General features: G+C 39.5%; 1 protein-coding gene and 1 long non-coding RNA gene across 3 annotated transcripts in view; one reads left to right on the plus strand and one right to left on the minus strand.

Annotated features, from left to right (window-relative positions):
- Nucleotides 1-16,002, plus strand: part of LOC117452051 (guanine nucleotide-binding protein G(q) subunit alpha) — a 28,900-nt gene that overhangs the window by 2,710 nt on the left and 10,188 nt on the right. The window contains exons 2-5 of the mRNA XM_034090478.2: nucleotides 11,918-12,102; nucleotides 13,919-14,073; nucleotides 14,402-14,530; nucleotides 15,262-15,391. Coding sequence (XP_033946369.1) covers nucleotides 11,918-12,102; nucleotides 13,919-14,073; nucleotides 14,402-14,530; nucleotides 15,262-15,391 — 599 coding nt within the window. The remainder of the gene's footprint in view (nucleotides 1-11,917; nucleotides 12,103-13,918; nucleotides 14,074-14,401; nucleotides 14,531-15,261; nucleotides 15,392-16,002) is intronic.
- LOC139434423 (uncharacterized) lies at nucleotides 794-6,141 on the minus strand. 2 transcript variants are annotated; one of them, XR_011643773.1, is made up of 3 exons: nucleotides 2,616-4,087; nucleotides 2,170-2,261; nucleotides 794-1,788 (listed from the first exon to the last, which is right to left on the minus strand). It is a non-coding gene; the product is annotated as an uncharacterized lncRNA (long non-coding RNA). The 2 variants fall into 2 exon arrangements; XR_011643774.1 differs by lacking the exon at nucleotides 2,616-4,087 and adding an exon at nucleotides 5,096-6,141 and having other exon boundaries at nucleotides 795-1,788.

A 16,002-nucleotide genomic window follows, 5' to 3' on the forward strand; every position in this document is an offset into this window, starting at 1 on the left:
CTTCAAGGCCACAGAGCTGATTTGGCAGACTATGTTGAAACTACTCCTCTTCACACTAAGTTTGAACTTCCATATTCTGATAACCGTTATTAGGGATGAACGATATTGGTTTTTTGAAACCGATACCGATACCGATAACTTCCTGCTTCTCAAGACCGATAACGATAACCGATAATAAAAATAAAAATTACGCCACTAATTATTTTAACGCGATTAACGCATGTGTATTTTTTTTCCTCGGCCGCCCCGTAGCTTCAGAGCGCATCAAGTTTAAAATACCATCTACAAGCTGATGCTGACAGCCCCGCTCCTGCCGCCCGCTTGTGGCAGACCACACTTCCACGCTCACCGGCAGGCACCGACTGGCCATCTGGAGGACCGGGAGGGTGTGTGTACGTGTGGTCCGAGCGAGCAAGAGAGAGGAGAGGTGTCTGCCTGCAGACCTCCACTCTCAGGACAGTTTCGGTGCAGACCTCCACTCTCAGGACACCTCCACCATAGATATATATAAACACTAGATGACTCACCCGCGCTGCTGGCCAATGGAGACCGACATTGCCACTTGGCCGCCATCTTGCTACAGGCAGTGCTCTCATTCATAACATTATGGTTTACTATTTAAATAACCATAGCTTGTTCAATTTTCAAACGGTTTGGTTTTTTATAAACATCAAAGATGTAGTTATGATACTGCATACTTATAATCATGGACTTTCATATGAAAATAACATTAATCAGATAAAGCAATAGCTACACACACACAAGGTATTTATATTAAATATTTGCCGGTGTATATATTTCCATTTATTTTATTATATTGTTAATATTTTAAATAAATTATAAAATTAAAATACATTTATATTTTATATATAAAAATCGTTCTCATGTTACCACTCTGTAAGCCAAGAGTTGTTAATTTAGCAATGCCTTAGCTTTAAGAACAGGGACACAACTAATGGCAATAGCATATGTTGGTATATTATTTAGATATTCACACCTTTATCAGAAGAACCAAACCAACATAAAATGTGCTCAGACAAACCAGTTCTGTCTAATTTATCACAATTATTTTTGACATGAGATCTTCATATCATCCTAGTTTTGTATTTAGTTTCTAGATTTGTAAACAAATCCAGAACCTTTGAAATATGTTATTGAAAAAAGACCAAGAATAATATAAACTGTACCATGTGTCCTTTTGTGTCCTTCTGTAGTCCATTTGTGGTTTGTCTTGTCTCACCCCGGCTGATATATCACAAAATCCACTGTTTAAATTGTTCCCTATATTGCCCCTATGCAATATAGGGAACAATTTAAACATAAACTATCCTATGTGTTATGAAAGGCGGCCCCCCAAAATAAATGTATTATTATTATTAAGAAGAACAACTTGGTGTGGTGTGGAGGGGATGTAGGAAGCAGGAGCAGGTGGGGAGAGATGGGACTTCAAGGTTATTTGTTTTAAATGTGTCTTGGAGATAAGGACCAGATGCACACAATAAAATACAGTATAACACAAAACCAAAAAGACACACGGTGACACATGGCACACCAACAATCAATCATCGTCCAGCCTCAGCTTTGGTATTCTTTCACAACCATGTTATGGGTTTATTAGACTGAGCAAACATAAACATATGTGGGGAACATAGTGCTGCGTCTCCTGTCCGGTCAAATTCCTCACTCCTGAAGTGCTCACTGCATAGCAGTGTCCTGTCACAGGAAACAAAACCGTCCCTTCTTAGGGCGAGTTCCCACTGCCTCCTCCTCTCTTTGGTTTTGGGAAACCTTAAAAACATGAGAAAGGTAGCTAGATATATAAATTATTGTCAATATGTTCCTCCCTTCTTTCCTTTAACATTAAGGGTAGGACAAAAATACACACCGAAATTATCATATTTTTGGTATGTATTCATTTATGTATAGCCTACTTTAAGAATAAGACAACCACACTAAGAGTAATAAAAAAGGTGTCCAATAGAAACATTAAATAATTGTGTAAAGAAATGTTAGCAACATATTCTAAAGAGGCTGGGTCAACAACAATCTTGCAATACTATTATCTCACATAGCCCCACTGATCCTGTGTAGCAAGACTTGTAATGTACATACATCCACTAAGTAATTAACGATTATCCTAATTTTAGTCATAATATTGTCATATCTTACACGTGAAAGGTGATCCCACGGGTTCTTGTTTCTAGACTGCGGTGATTAGAGCATCCGTAGGCTGCACAAAAGTCCGGCATAGTCAGGTACTTCTGTAAACACAAAGCCAGCAAATTCCTGTATCATAATGCAAGATGTTTTTAACAAGCCAAACCACTTGGAAGAAATCATGTGTAACTTAAGTTGTGTTGAAAAGAAAGAGCAGTTCTGCCTCTCCCACTGGTGTAAAGTTGCTGGGTCAACTTTGTAATACTAGGTCTCACTGACAGCCTCTTGTTATTAGCACGCTAATAAATACAACCACATACACAAAGAAAAGCTGCAATTTCAACATTTCCAAGCATCCTGTATCATAGCCATGCTAATCATGTTTATAATAAACCAAACCGTTTGTAAATCAGTCAAGATTTCAGTGAGTTAAGAGTATTTTTGTGCAGATCACTCACCTTACAACAGCTACCATAACGCGAATCAGAGTAACTGTTGACTGTAGCAAGATGGCGGCCGGTCAGCTACGCTGGAAAATCTCCCATGAGCCATCTAGTGTTTATATATATCTATGACCTCCACTGTCAGTACAGGAAGTGCACGCTAAGAATTCCAAAATAAAATCACCACTATCAGTACAGTGCCAGTTTCCAAACAGGAATGCACGCAAATACAAAATAAAATTGGATCGTGACGGATCGTGACACTTATTATATACATATGTATATATATATATATATATACACGGACACCTTGTAGTTACTATCAGTACAGCCGCAGCGCCACTTTCCGAACAGGAAATGCACGCAAATACAAAATAAAATCGTTCTGACACTTATTATATACATAAAGTATATATAGATATATATAAAAATAGGGACACCTTGTATTGTTTACTCTCAGTACAGCACCACTTTCCGAACAGGAAATGCACGCTAATACAACATAAAATAGCACTGACACTTATTATCTCTATATATATATATATATATCAGGGTTTCCGTTAGCCGGTAATTACCGGTTTTTAGCTGGTAAAATTTATAAAAAACCGGTAAATTCAAAACCTGACGGTCAAAATGTCTGGTAATAATTAGGGAGGCTCCGATCGATCGGCCGCCGGTCATTATCGGCCGATATTCACTCTTAATAGTTTGATCGGTGCTCTCTATAAAGGCCGATCAGGAGAGCTGGATCTGATCCATATGGACATGAACGAGAGTGAAGTATAACCGGACGCGAGAGAGAGATCAGATCAGCTGCTGAGTCTGACCGAGACACGCAGCTCTGCAGGATCACCTGAAGCCCCGCCCTCTGTTTAGCGAGCTGCATGAGAAACTGACGGGCTGTCAGGAGAGAGAGAGGGAGGGAGAGGATCCGTTTCTCCCGTGTTATTATTCAAAGTTGATGTAAACTTCTGAATAATGTACGTTATCTACTACAAGTAGTTTGTTTGAATGTAATAATTATGTTGTTTGTTGTTTGTGGAATAATTTATTGAAAAATGAATCTGAATTTTTCGATCTGTTACGATTATAAACTGAAGCAATATAAAAATGAGCCCGTGAACTGAGTTTTAAACTGAAGCATATCTGCTCATAGTCCGGTAATTACCTGCTAACGGAAACTCTGCTACACAACTATTATTATTATTGAAATATGACCGGTAAGTTTCTAATTAGTCCGGTAAAATCAATTCTGCCCGGACATTTGACCGGCGAGAAAAAATCCTAGCGGAAACCCTGATATATATATATATACGGACACCTTGTAGTTACTATCAGTACAGCCGCAGCGCCACTTTCCGAACAGGAAATGCACGCAAATACAAAATAAAATCGTTCTGACACTTATTATATACATAAAGTATATATAGATATATATAAAAATAGGGACACCTTGTATTGTTTACTCTCAGTACAGCACCACTTTCCGAACAGGAAATGCACGCTAATACAACATAAAATAGCACTGACACTTATTATCTCTCTCTATATATATATATATATAGATATATTTATTTATATATATAAATATATATATATATATATAGATATATTTATTTATATATATAAATACGACATCTTGTATTTTAGTTACACCCGCTAGACAACAGTGGAAGGTTCGAGAAACAACCGTGTTTGCCGGGTGCACCGCGGCGGAGCTGGGGAGGTTCCAGCTGGGAACCTCCACCCCGCTGCGTGACCCGTGGGAGGCCTGGACGGTGCGTCTTGGTCACGATTCATATCGGCTGGCGCGGAGGCTCTCCGACAGTGGGTCGCGTTTGCCATTCGATCAGTGAGAGCAGAGGAGAAAAATGCAACACAAATGGTCAAAATCCGTTAATATATGGATGAGTGTGGGGAGGGGCTGGACACAGGCCGTGGGGGGACACCCGAGACCGGGCAATGTCCCCGGTAGTGCACGGTGGTCGGACTCATTACCTCCGTAATGAGTCTCCATTGTGATTTAAAAACTTCCATCAAACGAGTCCTTCGGTGGGCGGGGAAAAAACGCGTCAGAATCGTCACTTCCTGTACTGACAGTGGAGGTGTCCTGAGAGTGGAGGTCTGCACCGGAACTGTCTGCAGGCAGGCTCCCATGAGAGAGAGACCTTACGTGCATTGTTGTTGTTAGCATCTGGTGCTAGCTAGCTGCGCTAACGGATATAAGGAGCTGTTTAAATGAAAACAGAGGAGCGCTCTATCCACACAACTGCGCCGAGCACTTGACTTTATGCAGGAAGCAGACTGCGGGACATTGTACGAAAAGTCAGCACACTCAGCAACATGATTGCAGCGTCCAGGCAGCTCCGGTTCGAGCATATGCCTTGAGTTGCACATAGCTCCAACGCGCGCGCGCGCGCGCGCACACACACACACACACACACACACACACACACACAGTATTGTATTATTGTCTTAGTACGCTTTTAACACACCATCGTAGCGATGGCGATGTTTCAGGTGACTGATCAGGTTCGAAGTATTAGGGAGCGCTGGATTTGTGAAGAACTCCCCTCTTCCTAAACCACTAACACCACAGTACTGGCAAAACGGGAGGAGCCGAGTGAAAAACAAGCGCCCCTCATCCCAATCCTACGGAGCCCTGGAGGGTTCACAGAGAGAAAAATAAATAAAGCGTGCGCACGAGTTACTAAAGCGTGGCCTCGTTTTGTGTGTGTGTGGGCATTTGTTTATGATAGTATCGTTCGTTCCGGTGCACTCCGGCAGGACTATAGCACATCGAGATTAAGATTAAACGAATTTCTTTCACTTACACATATAACTATGGAGAACCAGATTTGTGTAAATTACTGTTCGTGGTAATTTGAAAACAAATGCCGGGGGTGTCGGACACACACAAACACACCGAACACGCACACACACACACACACACACACACACACACACACACACACACACACACACAGCATGCGCCCCGGTGACAGGACATATCCTTCATAAAACGAGGGGGAATACTCTTGTAGTTCGGTGTGTGTGGTTAAACGTAGCAGCCTCGATCTCTATCCAGCGGTTCTAATGAAGGGCAACGCAGTGAAGTAAACAGTAAAAGGCACCGCTCTTTGCAGCTGGTGCTGCTCTTCTCAGATTCTGCTAAATTACACATTACTGCCTTCGGTGCCCTGTACGACGAAGCCAGTTCAACAGACCCTGGATATGTTTGATTTACCCGGCTTAACTAACCCTAACAAACGCGATGTCGCTAAGCGGTCCTACGAAGCTGGTTATTAACTCAGCAAATCAACCAGGGTTTCTCTGTCCGGTTGAGAGTGCGTTCACGTGAAAGGGACGGGGTTACCAACATTTGACCAATCACAAACATGGAGACGCATGCTGACAGCGCAGCGTCATACTTCATGAATGAATAGTGTAAATAGCAAATCCTGCTTCGTAGTACAGGCCACTGGTGCCACAGAGATTTCATAAAGTGAAGGATGTTTTCCTTCTATAAAACAGCTGTGGGCAGCAGCATATTCTGTGAGTCACGGACAGGAATCCCTCAATTTAAATAAAACGAGGCCATGCTTTATTAACTCGTGCGCACGCTTTAGTAACTCGTGCGCACAAGTTACTAAAGCGTGCGCACGAGTTACTAAAGCGTGGCCACGTTTTATTTATTTTTCTCTCAATGAACCCTCCAGGGCTCCGTACAATCCACCCACACCGCAGTAGTTTTTCTTTTTTTTTACCCAAAAAATATATTGTATATTATCGGGGCTATTAATACTGTTATCGGTTTATCGGGATGACGTCATAATTCCTAATATCGGACCGATAATTATCGTGCATCCCTAACCGTTATACTTTCTATAGCTCAAGGACACAGGTGTCTAATAGCGATATGAGACATCCGTGTGAAAGCTGATTTCTGAGGCGTTCCACCATGCTACACAAAACTTTGTCTGCCCGCCCTATCTTGTATATAAGCTCTGCTATTCTGTGACTATTGCGCACACTCCTGCAGACTATCCTATACTCTGTGAGACCTGTACCTTTTTGAAGCTTCAAATAAATAACCAACAAGACAACGCTGCTTGCTTTCACCAGTTTATTATTGATTACTCTCATTGTACATCTTTACAGTATTGACGAGTTTAAAATATCCACGACACCACCCCTCCCAGTAGTTAACCAGAATAAATTATGCTTGCTCTTTATGGCTCCATTAACCCATATGCTGTATTGTGGGTTTTCAAACTCACTAATTGCTTAAAGCCTCCTGGGATCCAGCACAAATCTCTCCGGTCAATTTCAGAAGTTTTCAATTTCTTAACTTTTTAAACATTACAAGCCTGTTATCCAGCCTCCCTGTGCACCAATATCTATTGAGGCATTGTATAATAGTAATGGAGTTGTATTGAAACTGTCACTTGTCACTCAGTTAAGTTGTCAAAACTAGTGACTGAGTGGAAGAGTTGCTGAAGCAAGAAAAGAGAGTGTTTAATAGTGTAGAGCTTTCCAAGAGAAACACCTGTTCATGAGTCAGAGCAAGTGTTTTTTCCACCTGTTAATGCTCAAGGCTTCATGTAAATCAACAAGGCTAACAACTTTTCCACACAATGCACACTTAAAAAGTGAGAAAAATAACGTAACTCAGTGGTACCAAAACTGCCGAACAAAACCAAAATCGTTGTCTGGAATGAGTTGAACCGACCTTTTTCACAGCGGACATCATTACTTAAGGCCAGCAAGAATAAAGTTATCCAGAATTATCCAGTAAATGCTGAATAAAAAAGAAGCTTTCAAAAGCATGCATGACAACAAAAGTTATTGAACCACTGCCACAGAACATTTGAGTAAACCAAACGCACTTCCAGCAAAACTGTTCCTGAACAGCAGCCAGAGCAGTAACCGAAATATGGGCACACCTCCAAACAAAGTTTCAATTTGTCAGATTAAAGTGCTGCATATAACATCAAGAGCCAGATAAGACCTTTAATACATTTGTGTCAGAGAAATGAGACTGCTGTTGGGACAGATCCTCCCACATTTAGAATTTTCTTTAGGACAAATGTCTGCACAAGTGAACTCACTTATTTTCCAATTGAGGCTACACTGGAGGCGGAGCGGACAATGCTTAGAGGGCACTTGACTAGTTGTTGAGATAAAGAAGAGCACTTCTTCTTTACTTTACAAACCATCGGAAATGTACCGGCGATATGGACATTCAGCTTGACCTTGTTTGTTATGGTGAAAATGATAAATACCACTAGACTTAGACTGTTGTATTGTCTTGACACTTTTAGTAAAGTTACTCTTTTAAATGACATTTAAATGTAAACTGACGGGGAAGAAGGTAGAAAGGCTCCATTGCAGTAGCTGAGATTCCAAACCTTTGCAGTAATGGGAAGTTCAAGATGAATGGGGAAGAGAGTAAAGCAGCAGCATGAGAATGGTTACATAGTGTCTGGAGACTTTAAAGTCATAGGGCCATGTTTTTTATCTTTTTACACATAGCTGCTCACTGCAAGCATTTGGATGCTGACCATCCTCCATATGCTTTAAACTAGAGGGATATACTGTTTTCCAGGCTGCTATCTTTATTTAGTTGGTTTTGTATAAAAGGCATTTCTGTGGATGGCTACCAATCGAATCAGTGAATATTCTGGCATGTTTGTTGATGGATATTGAGTTAATAGCTGTTACAACTATAGTAATTGGAACTCCTTTCAGTGAGCTTATAGTGCGCAACACAATTTAAAGGATGCTCTGTCATCTAGAAAAAAGTCCAATGATCAACTGACCAATACCCTTGATCTCTCGACGTCCATGTCTGTGTAAGGGCTGTGTGTTTCATGAATACAATGTGTGTCATTAGAAAGGCTTTTCCTCACTTCAGCATGTTTACTGAACATACAACACACTGAACTGAAACTACTGAAAGAGAACATGCAGGGTGTAGAGTTTCCTAGGATGGCAGTGTAATTATTGGAGTTTTATCTGTCTAAGTGGATTGAGATATTGTTTCACGCTGCATTCCAACATGTATTGCAAACATGTGACTTCTATTTATTGAGCATTGAGGACTGAAACATCCGTTGAAAGTCAAAAGGGTTAAACATGAGACGTTTTTAGGCTTTTCTCCATCTGCTTAATTGATTTACCATGCTCAATTACAAAAGTGGCACAGCCCAGCTCCAATCCTCAAGAGACCATTGGATCTAGTTTATGATGCCTGTCCCCCTTAACACACTTACACAGAGAAAATCAAAGACAAGTAGGACGGCAGGGTTTGAAGTAAATCAGATTTGAATCATCAGAACAGTTTTTTTAATTAGGCTACCTCTTTATTCACAGAAAATGTAACTGTGTTCAACTTTCACAGCTGGATATCATTAAAAAAATCATTGCAGCATCACAAAATGTTTAATCTGCACTTTTAACTCTCACATTTTGCAAATCATCGGTCAAAAACTTTTGCGAAAGTGCAGATCTACCCAATCAATATCAGCTGCACTTATCGGCCCAATAAAAGCTGTGGGAACTTTATCAAGGCTTGGATTGAACAAAGTCCACCGCAACTTTTAACAAGCCTTTAACAAACACATGGTTGTAATTACGATAGGAAGCACTAAAGATGTCATATGATTCCTGAATGAATACAGCCAAGTTAACAGTGGAACGATACAAATTGCAATTAAAGAAAGCCAATTTTATGATATATTACGATTAAGTTTCACTATAGCGAAAAATATGTAATTGCAGTGGAGTTAGATACTTGCATAGTACCTGCATTCTCTCAGATTGTATTCATTATTCAATCAATTTGAATTGTATTACTGTGTTGATTTACATGAAATTGTCCTTCACTGAAAGAGCTCACATTATCATGAGAAGGCAACAACAAAATGTTTCTAGTAAGGCTCATGGTACACTCTACAGTATTTCTAATTCATGTCTGCCTTTTATTTTGCTGGTACTGGCTTAAGGCTGCCTGCCATTAACACTGAATTTATTTGACAACCACAGGAGTGAGTTTCTTTATGAAATTAAGCACCAGAATCACAAAGCAGAGTTGTTACATTTCACTTAATGAATGTTCCAAAAACCCCAAATTATGTTTATCTAACTGAGAGGGAAAAGGGCAAAATGGCTCACACCTATATCTACAAATGTGATGCCATGACTCAAATGTTACCATACAATAAGCTTATTAGTTCATAATAAGAACCAAGCAGTGTGTGACCCTTGTAAAATGCTATTAGAAGCAGGGTCCACAGTCCACTGATACATTCAAGGTGCTGTGGAAACTACAGCGTCAGGCTGCGAATGAACAGCAGCTCTAATGGAGAAAGCAAATTAATATGTTTGTTTACCAGTTTAAATTTGTGACAGTCAAGGTTGTGAAAATGTGGCGGCTCACATTCAAGTTTCAAATGTCCAGAATAACATAAATGCACCGCACACAGACACGGCTTTTTTATACTTGTACAGTATGTCTCCTTTCTCGGAATCTGAACATGTTCATGAGTCGTGGTATCAGACATCCTCCGTCAGATGCTAAGCCTTTATACGAAACTCAAACACGGGGGCACTGCATTTGTTTGAAAGGTGACTCAGCAGCCTCTAATGGCCAGCACACACTCAAACCCTGCATACTTGCTGTCTCTCAGGCTTCTTAGTGTCTCTCATTGGTGTAATAGAGAATAGCCATTAAAACCCAGAGGTGGAAATGTTTTAGAGAAATTGTTGTCCTCAATATTCTAAGGCTTTTAAATGATGTTTCTTATTCTAAATGCTGCACTGTTCTGCTTTGCCTGTTTAAAAAATAGAATGTGGCTATTTTTTATGGCTGACTCATTAACTGTTGTGATTCACACCATTTATGGTGGGGCAACAACTACTACTTGTCAGGAGGTTAATGTAATAGTTAGTTATAGTTGGAAATAGCGGGGGTGGAAAGCAGGCGGTGAAAGTGCACCAAATGATAACGCAACAGCATTAACATGTAGCAATTGAAAACCCAATTCAACATCAAAAAGTGGGAGCATGTATGAACTTTGCACAGGCTATACTTTGATATTTAAAAGCCCTATGCAACCAACTACACACAAAAAAGTTGTATGAGAATAAATATTCAGCTACATGCGTTTGTAATTAAGATTGTAGGGGTTTAGCGCTTGGCCCGGCCTCAGCATAAACACTAATGTCAGGCCTCTATAAAAGAGACAAAAAGAACACTGTTCTTCTGTAGGTTATTGTATTTTATCAAAAGTTTAGTCTTGAGTGTGGTTTGGTTAAGTGCTTGAGAGACTTATTTGGCAAAAAAATACTTTTATGTTATACAATTCAAGGCCTTACAATAGGGAGTTAAGGTAACGCTGGAATGCAGCACGCATCTGTTGGGCATTGACATGTCGAAACACACACTCAAAGGTGAGTGGTGAGATAGAAGTTGGACCTTTCAGCTGCTCTGCCAAGATTCTCAATGAACCAAAGAGAAATCACACCTCAGTTTTTCACACCCAAACAGTCCCTGTCACCACTGAGCAGGGAGAAGTTGTTCTTGGTCTCTCAGCAGACCAGGCCAACAGGCTGAGAGGAAAGGAACCAGCACATAATATTATGTGTGTCTGAGTGCATGGGTGACTGAGTATATACTGTATGTCTGTGTGCATGGGCTGTACATCTGTGTGTAATGTATACATGTGTGTGTATACATGTGTGTGTTTTCCCAGATAGGATGTTGTGTACAAAAGGGCATTATTTAACTTTTTACCTTAATAAAAACTCCATACATTCATATTGTATTTTTTAAATGTTTTTAGAAGATTGTATGACCTCAATTTAGCCAAATCTACATTTTGACTATGCTAGCACTACATTCAAACACTGCAGTAATGCATTTTGCAGTAGCTTGCTGTTAGTTCAACTACATTCATATGTGCATAGTCGTTCAAGTAGTTAATAACTTATTTTTGTGTTTTCATATACTCAAACTACCATTTTGGCCCAGGCTTATTTTAGTTTTTGGTTTATCTATGACCTGAAAATAAGTGTTCGCTTTTTGAAATTAACTCAATTGAGTTCAGTTCAAATATTTTGGTTGCACTTTGGTGGCAATCTTTTTGGATAAGATTGGTTTCATTTTGCATAACATGTAGTTTCAATTAATATTTCTAAGTACTTATATTTAAACACACAATTTTTCTCCCTTGATTAACTTTGCTGTCATACTTTTTCGAATGCTTTCAAAGTAGATTGACCAACACTTATAATAATTCTACTTTTTCTCTCAGGCACTGGGGAAAGTGGGAAGAGCACATTCATCAAACAGATGAGGATTATCCACGGCACCGGGTATTCTGATGAAGACAAAAGGAGTTTTACTAAACTGGTCTATCAGAACATATTCACATCCATGCAGTCCATGATCCGAGCCTCGGAGACGCTCAAGGTGCCCTACAAATACGAGCTCAACAAGGTAAATGAGATCCTCTCGCTCAGGCCATTTCAAATTCCTCAACTGAAATAACGATTGTTGTGACTACTGTAAATAATCGTTTGGGATAAAATACGCTACAAAGTGGCCCCAATGCCCTTGTATATTTTTAGAGTGCAGTCTATCTTATTTGGAACAGCCATGCATTATCGTTTCCTGTCCCTTTTGACACTTCCTGTGTCCTTACAGCACTCCAGCCCTTCATTGCACCCTTTGTGTATTTGTGTTGTACGTTTCAGTGCACTCAAATATATGAGGGCAGATATACACTCAAATACACATATGCAAATACACATTTGAGACCTTCCTTACACTACTCACCCAAAATTGATCTCACTTTTCCTTAAATATTCTGTCTGCAGGTCCTTTTATTTCCTACTTTTCACCTTTTTAATCATAGTTTTGGGAGCGGTTACAGTAACCAGTACTCACAGTTTAGTCCCTGTGAGAGTGACAGGAGAAAGTTGAGCATAGTCGTCATCAACTCTGCAACCTTCTTCATTTATTTATTTTATAAATCAGATCATTTGAGGTGACAGCTGACCACACTACTTCAGCTTCTCCCCGCCTGGCCACAGTCACAGTCACATCGCTCGTTGAAAGGTTTTGTAGGGATTTGATTACGAGGGGCTGATAAATAATTGAGTATATTTTAATGTGATATCCTGAAGTCAGATTATAATCTTAGGATGTTGGGAACAGGACACAGTCAAATTCTTTATTGATATTCACAGAAAAAGGGGGATAGAAATGTACTTTTCAAGGTGATACCAATATTGAATATATACTAATATTTGAAATTGCTGATATTATAACTGTGTGGGAATATTTTGGTGTGTTAGGGTTGATTTGCTCACACCTTCAGCACTGGGGCTTTTAAATGGCGCCGCATCTTGGATTCAACTCGAGTAGTCACTTTTTGCGTCTCTGGTGTAGCGGGGTCATTGTCCATGTGAGCTTTCGCTTCCCAACCGACATGCTTATGAAGAATGAAACTGAATGTGTGGTTTCAGCAAAAGTGTCTCACACATTTGTCTCAATATAAACCAAGCACATCCCTCAAATAATCAAATACATAAATAAAGTTTAGTACAGTTCAGTACTCAAAAAAAGTAAAAACATATGACAATGCCTGTAATACTTTATACCCAACATCCCTCTGCCTTCATAAACATGGGGCTAAAATGGGAAGTTTGATACCTCTGACAAAGGAATAGACTGACAATACTAAGGAAGTGAAAATGAAACCTGTTGATCGTGTTTACACTGGCTGTGTCCGTGTCCGTGTTACTGTCATGATTGTAGGCTTATCAAGCCCACCCATGAACGAAATATCTGTATATCCTGTTTTATATGAGATCTTAATGTTCACTTTATGATGATCTTTTATATTTATATTTGTTTATTGTTTGAATTAGTGCAGTATGCGAAATAGAAAGAATTTCAGGATTCATGCACATGTTGATCTACCGTCATGGGACACAGGAGAATTAAATGGGAATCTGGGGCGGAAACACGTTTCACTTAATTGCCCCGGTGGGATTTGGGCCTCAGATTTGAGATCTAGGCTGAGCCTGGGGGTGTAGAGTTATTCCAGGTTATGTGAGTGAGTGAGAAAATAAACCAGGGATAATTAGGACTACAAAACTTGATTGTTTTTGATAGGCACTGTTTTTAGACTATCAGAAAAGATTTAAGTTTTGGTAAATAAAGAATGACCTTTAGTTTGGTGTTGTTAAGTAAAGATGTGTGTCTCAGAAAGTCATGTCAGTTTTTGTCTTTGTTCTTTTTCCTCCAGGGCCATGCCAACCTTGTGAAAGAGGTGGATGTAGAAAAGATCAGCATGTTCGAGAATCCCTACATAGATGCAATCAAAAGCTTATGGAATGACCCAGGCATCCAGGAGTGCTACGATCGAAGGAGGGAATACCAACTCTCAGACTCCAGTAAATAGTGAGTATAGACCGAACAAACTGAGGCTAATAAAATATCTCACAGCAGACTTTTTGAAATAAGATAAATCTGAAATACAAAACTTCCCAGCAACCACTACAGTTATCAGGATCAATATCTAATTAGGTTTCACGTGCAAGAAATGTGCCTTGTTGGTGCATACATAAACAAATTAAGATAATTTAAAATTGAAAGATACAATTTAATATTGAAAAATATATACAGTATATTAAAAAATAAGTTACAAAAATGTGTACAAGAAACATATATTCTGGAGGGTTTCCGTGATGATAAATAAATGATTAATTTCCTTACTCTGTGACCATAGTTACCTGAACGCGTTGGACCGGATTGCGCTGCCGTCCTACCTCCCCACCCAGCAGGATGTGTTGAGGGTTCGAGTCCCAACCACGGGAATCATTGAATACCCGTTTGACCTGCAGAGTGTCATATTCAGGTCAGTCAGGAGATGTATTCAGAATCAGAAATAATATATGGCCCTTGTGTACAAAGCTTAACAACAACAACAACAACAACAACAACATATGTTTATCAGTACAACTGTTCAAGTTAGATTAATGCTTTCACTAATCCAAAAAATATAACATTCCCAAACTTTTACATTTAAAAGGAAAATAGCATTCTTTTTACCCAACTAAATATACCTGATTTAATTGTATTGACATAAACAAATTGATATATAAGCACAATAACGCTGTTTTATCTCTATTTTGAGATGTTTACATTTTATAATTGTTTACTTCTACCCTTTTAATTTCTCTTATGTGCAATGCCTTGTCTTTTATGCTGCTGCAACGCAAACATTTCCCAAATTGCGATCAATAAAGTACATCTTATCTTAATCTTATAAGCTCGTAAAATATCAATTACACCAATACAGCCAACTTAAAGCTTTGTAATAGCACCGGGCTGAGCTTTTGATTCTTCAGTATATATTACAGCAAATTCCCCACTTATGTAATATCAGAAGTAGTACTCGTACTCACAATGCTGATATTCTGCTTTGACTCACACCCTAGGATCAATAGTCATCACATTTGAATCACTTTTGTTTTGTTTGTTAGGCAAATATCTTTCCTTAAAATTGTGTTGGGAAGAGAATCAAACAGATTAGCAAGCATTTTGCTCATAGTGTTTTCTCTGTCCTGGGCGTTGCTGCCATGGCAGGATGGTGGATGTGGGAGGTCAGAGGTCGGAGAGGAGGAAGTGGATCCACTGCTTTGAGAACGTCACCTCCATCATGTTCCTGGTGGCACTCAGCGAGTACGACCAGGTGTTGGTGGAATCAGACAATGAGGTGAATAATGAAAACACACACACACACACATTTCACAATTTAAAATGTAAAACTCTGAGCTAAAATGTTTTGTTTTGGGGATCTTAATTTCACCTTTTCAAAAACATCTATTAAATCACTTTAGTATTGCATGTGATGTGGAAGTTGAGTTCCTCTGGTGATGAAAAGCTACTCCTTATTTAAAACAAGGGAAATCAGATTCTCCTCCGGCCTGGCTGCCCTCCACCTTTTTTCCCTTGGAAAGCATTTGTAAATGATCAGCCAGCTGTTTTGAATACCGCCTCGGGCCAAATCACCTTCTTAAGAGGATATAGCATGTGTGTCAGTTTGTGTATTAATGAGCAGCTGTGCGTTCATTATGTGAGTGTCTCTGTTTTTGCGCCCATGTGTTTTTCTCCCTTTGTTACTGCAAGCCCTGTAAAGTGATGAAAAAGAAGACATCAGCTGCATGTCCTCCTGCGTGTCTTAACATTAGTTTGTATAATATACTGGAGATATTCTTAATACTCGAATGTACCGGCAATTTGATATCCAAGGCTTGCTTTCAGAATGGTTGTTTAGTTCAATTAGACACAGAATTAAAGTGCAAGAGCGAAATTAAACTCTTAAAG

The sequence above is a fragment of the Pseudochaenichthys georgianus genome, chromosome 9 (assembly GCF_902827115.2).
Source record: "Pseudochaenichthys georgianus chromosome 9, fPseGeo1.2, whole genome shotgun sequence".
Lineage (NCBI taxonomy): Eukaryota > Metazoa > Chordata > Actinopteri > Perciformes > Channichthyidae > Pseudochaenichthys > Pseudochaenichthys georgianus.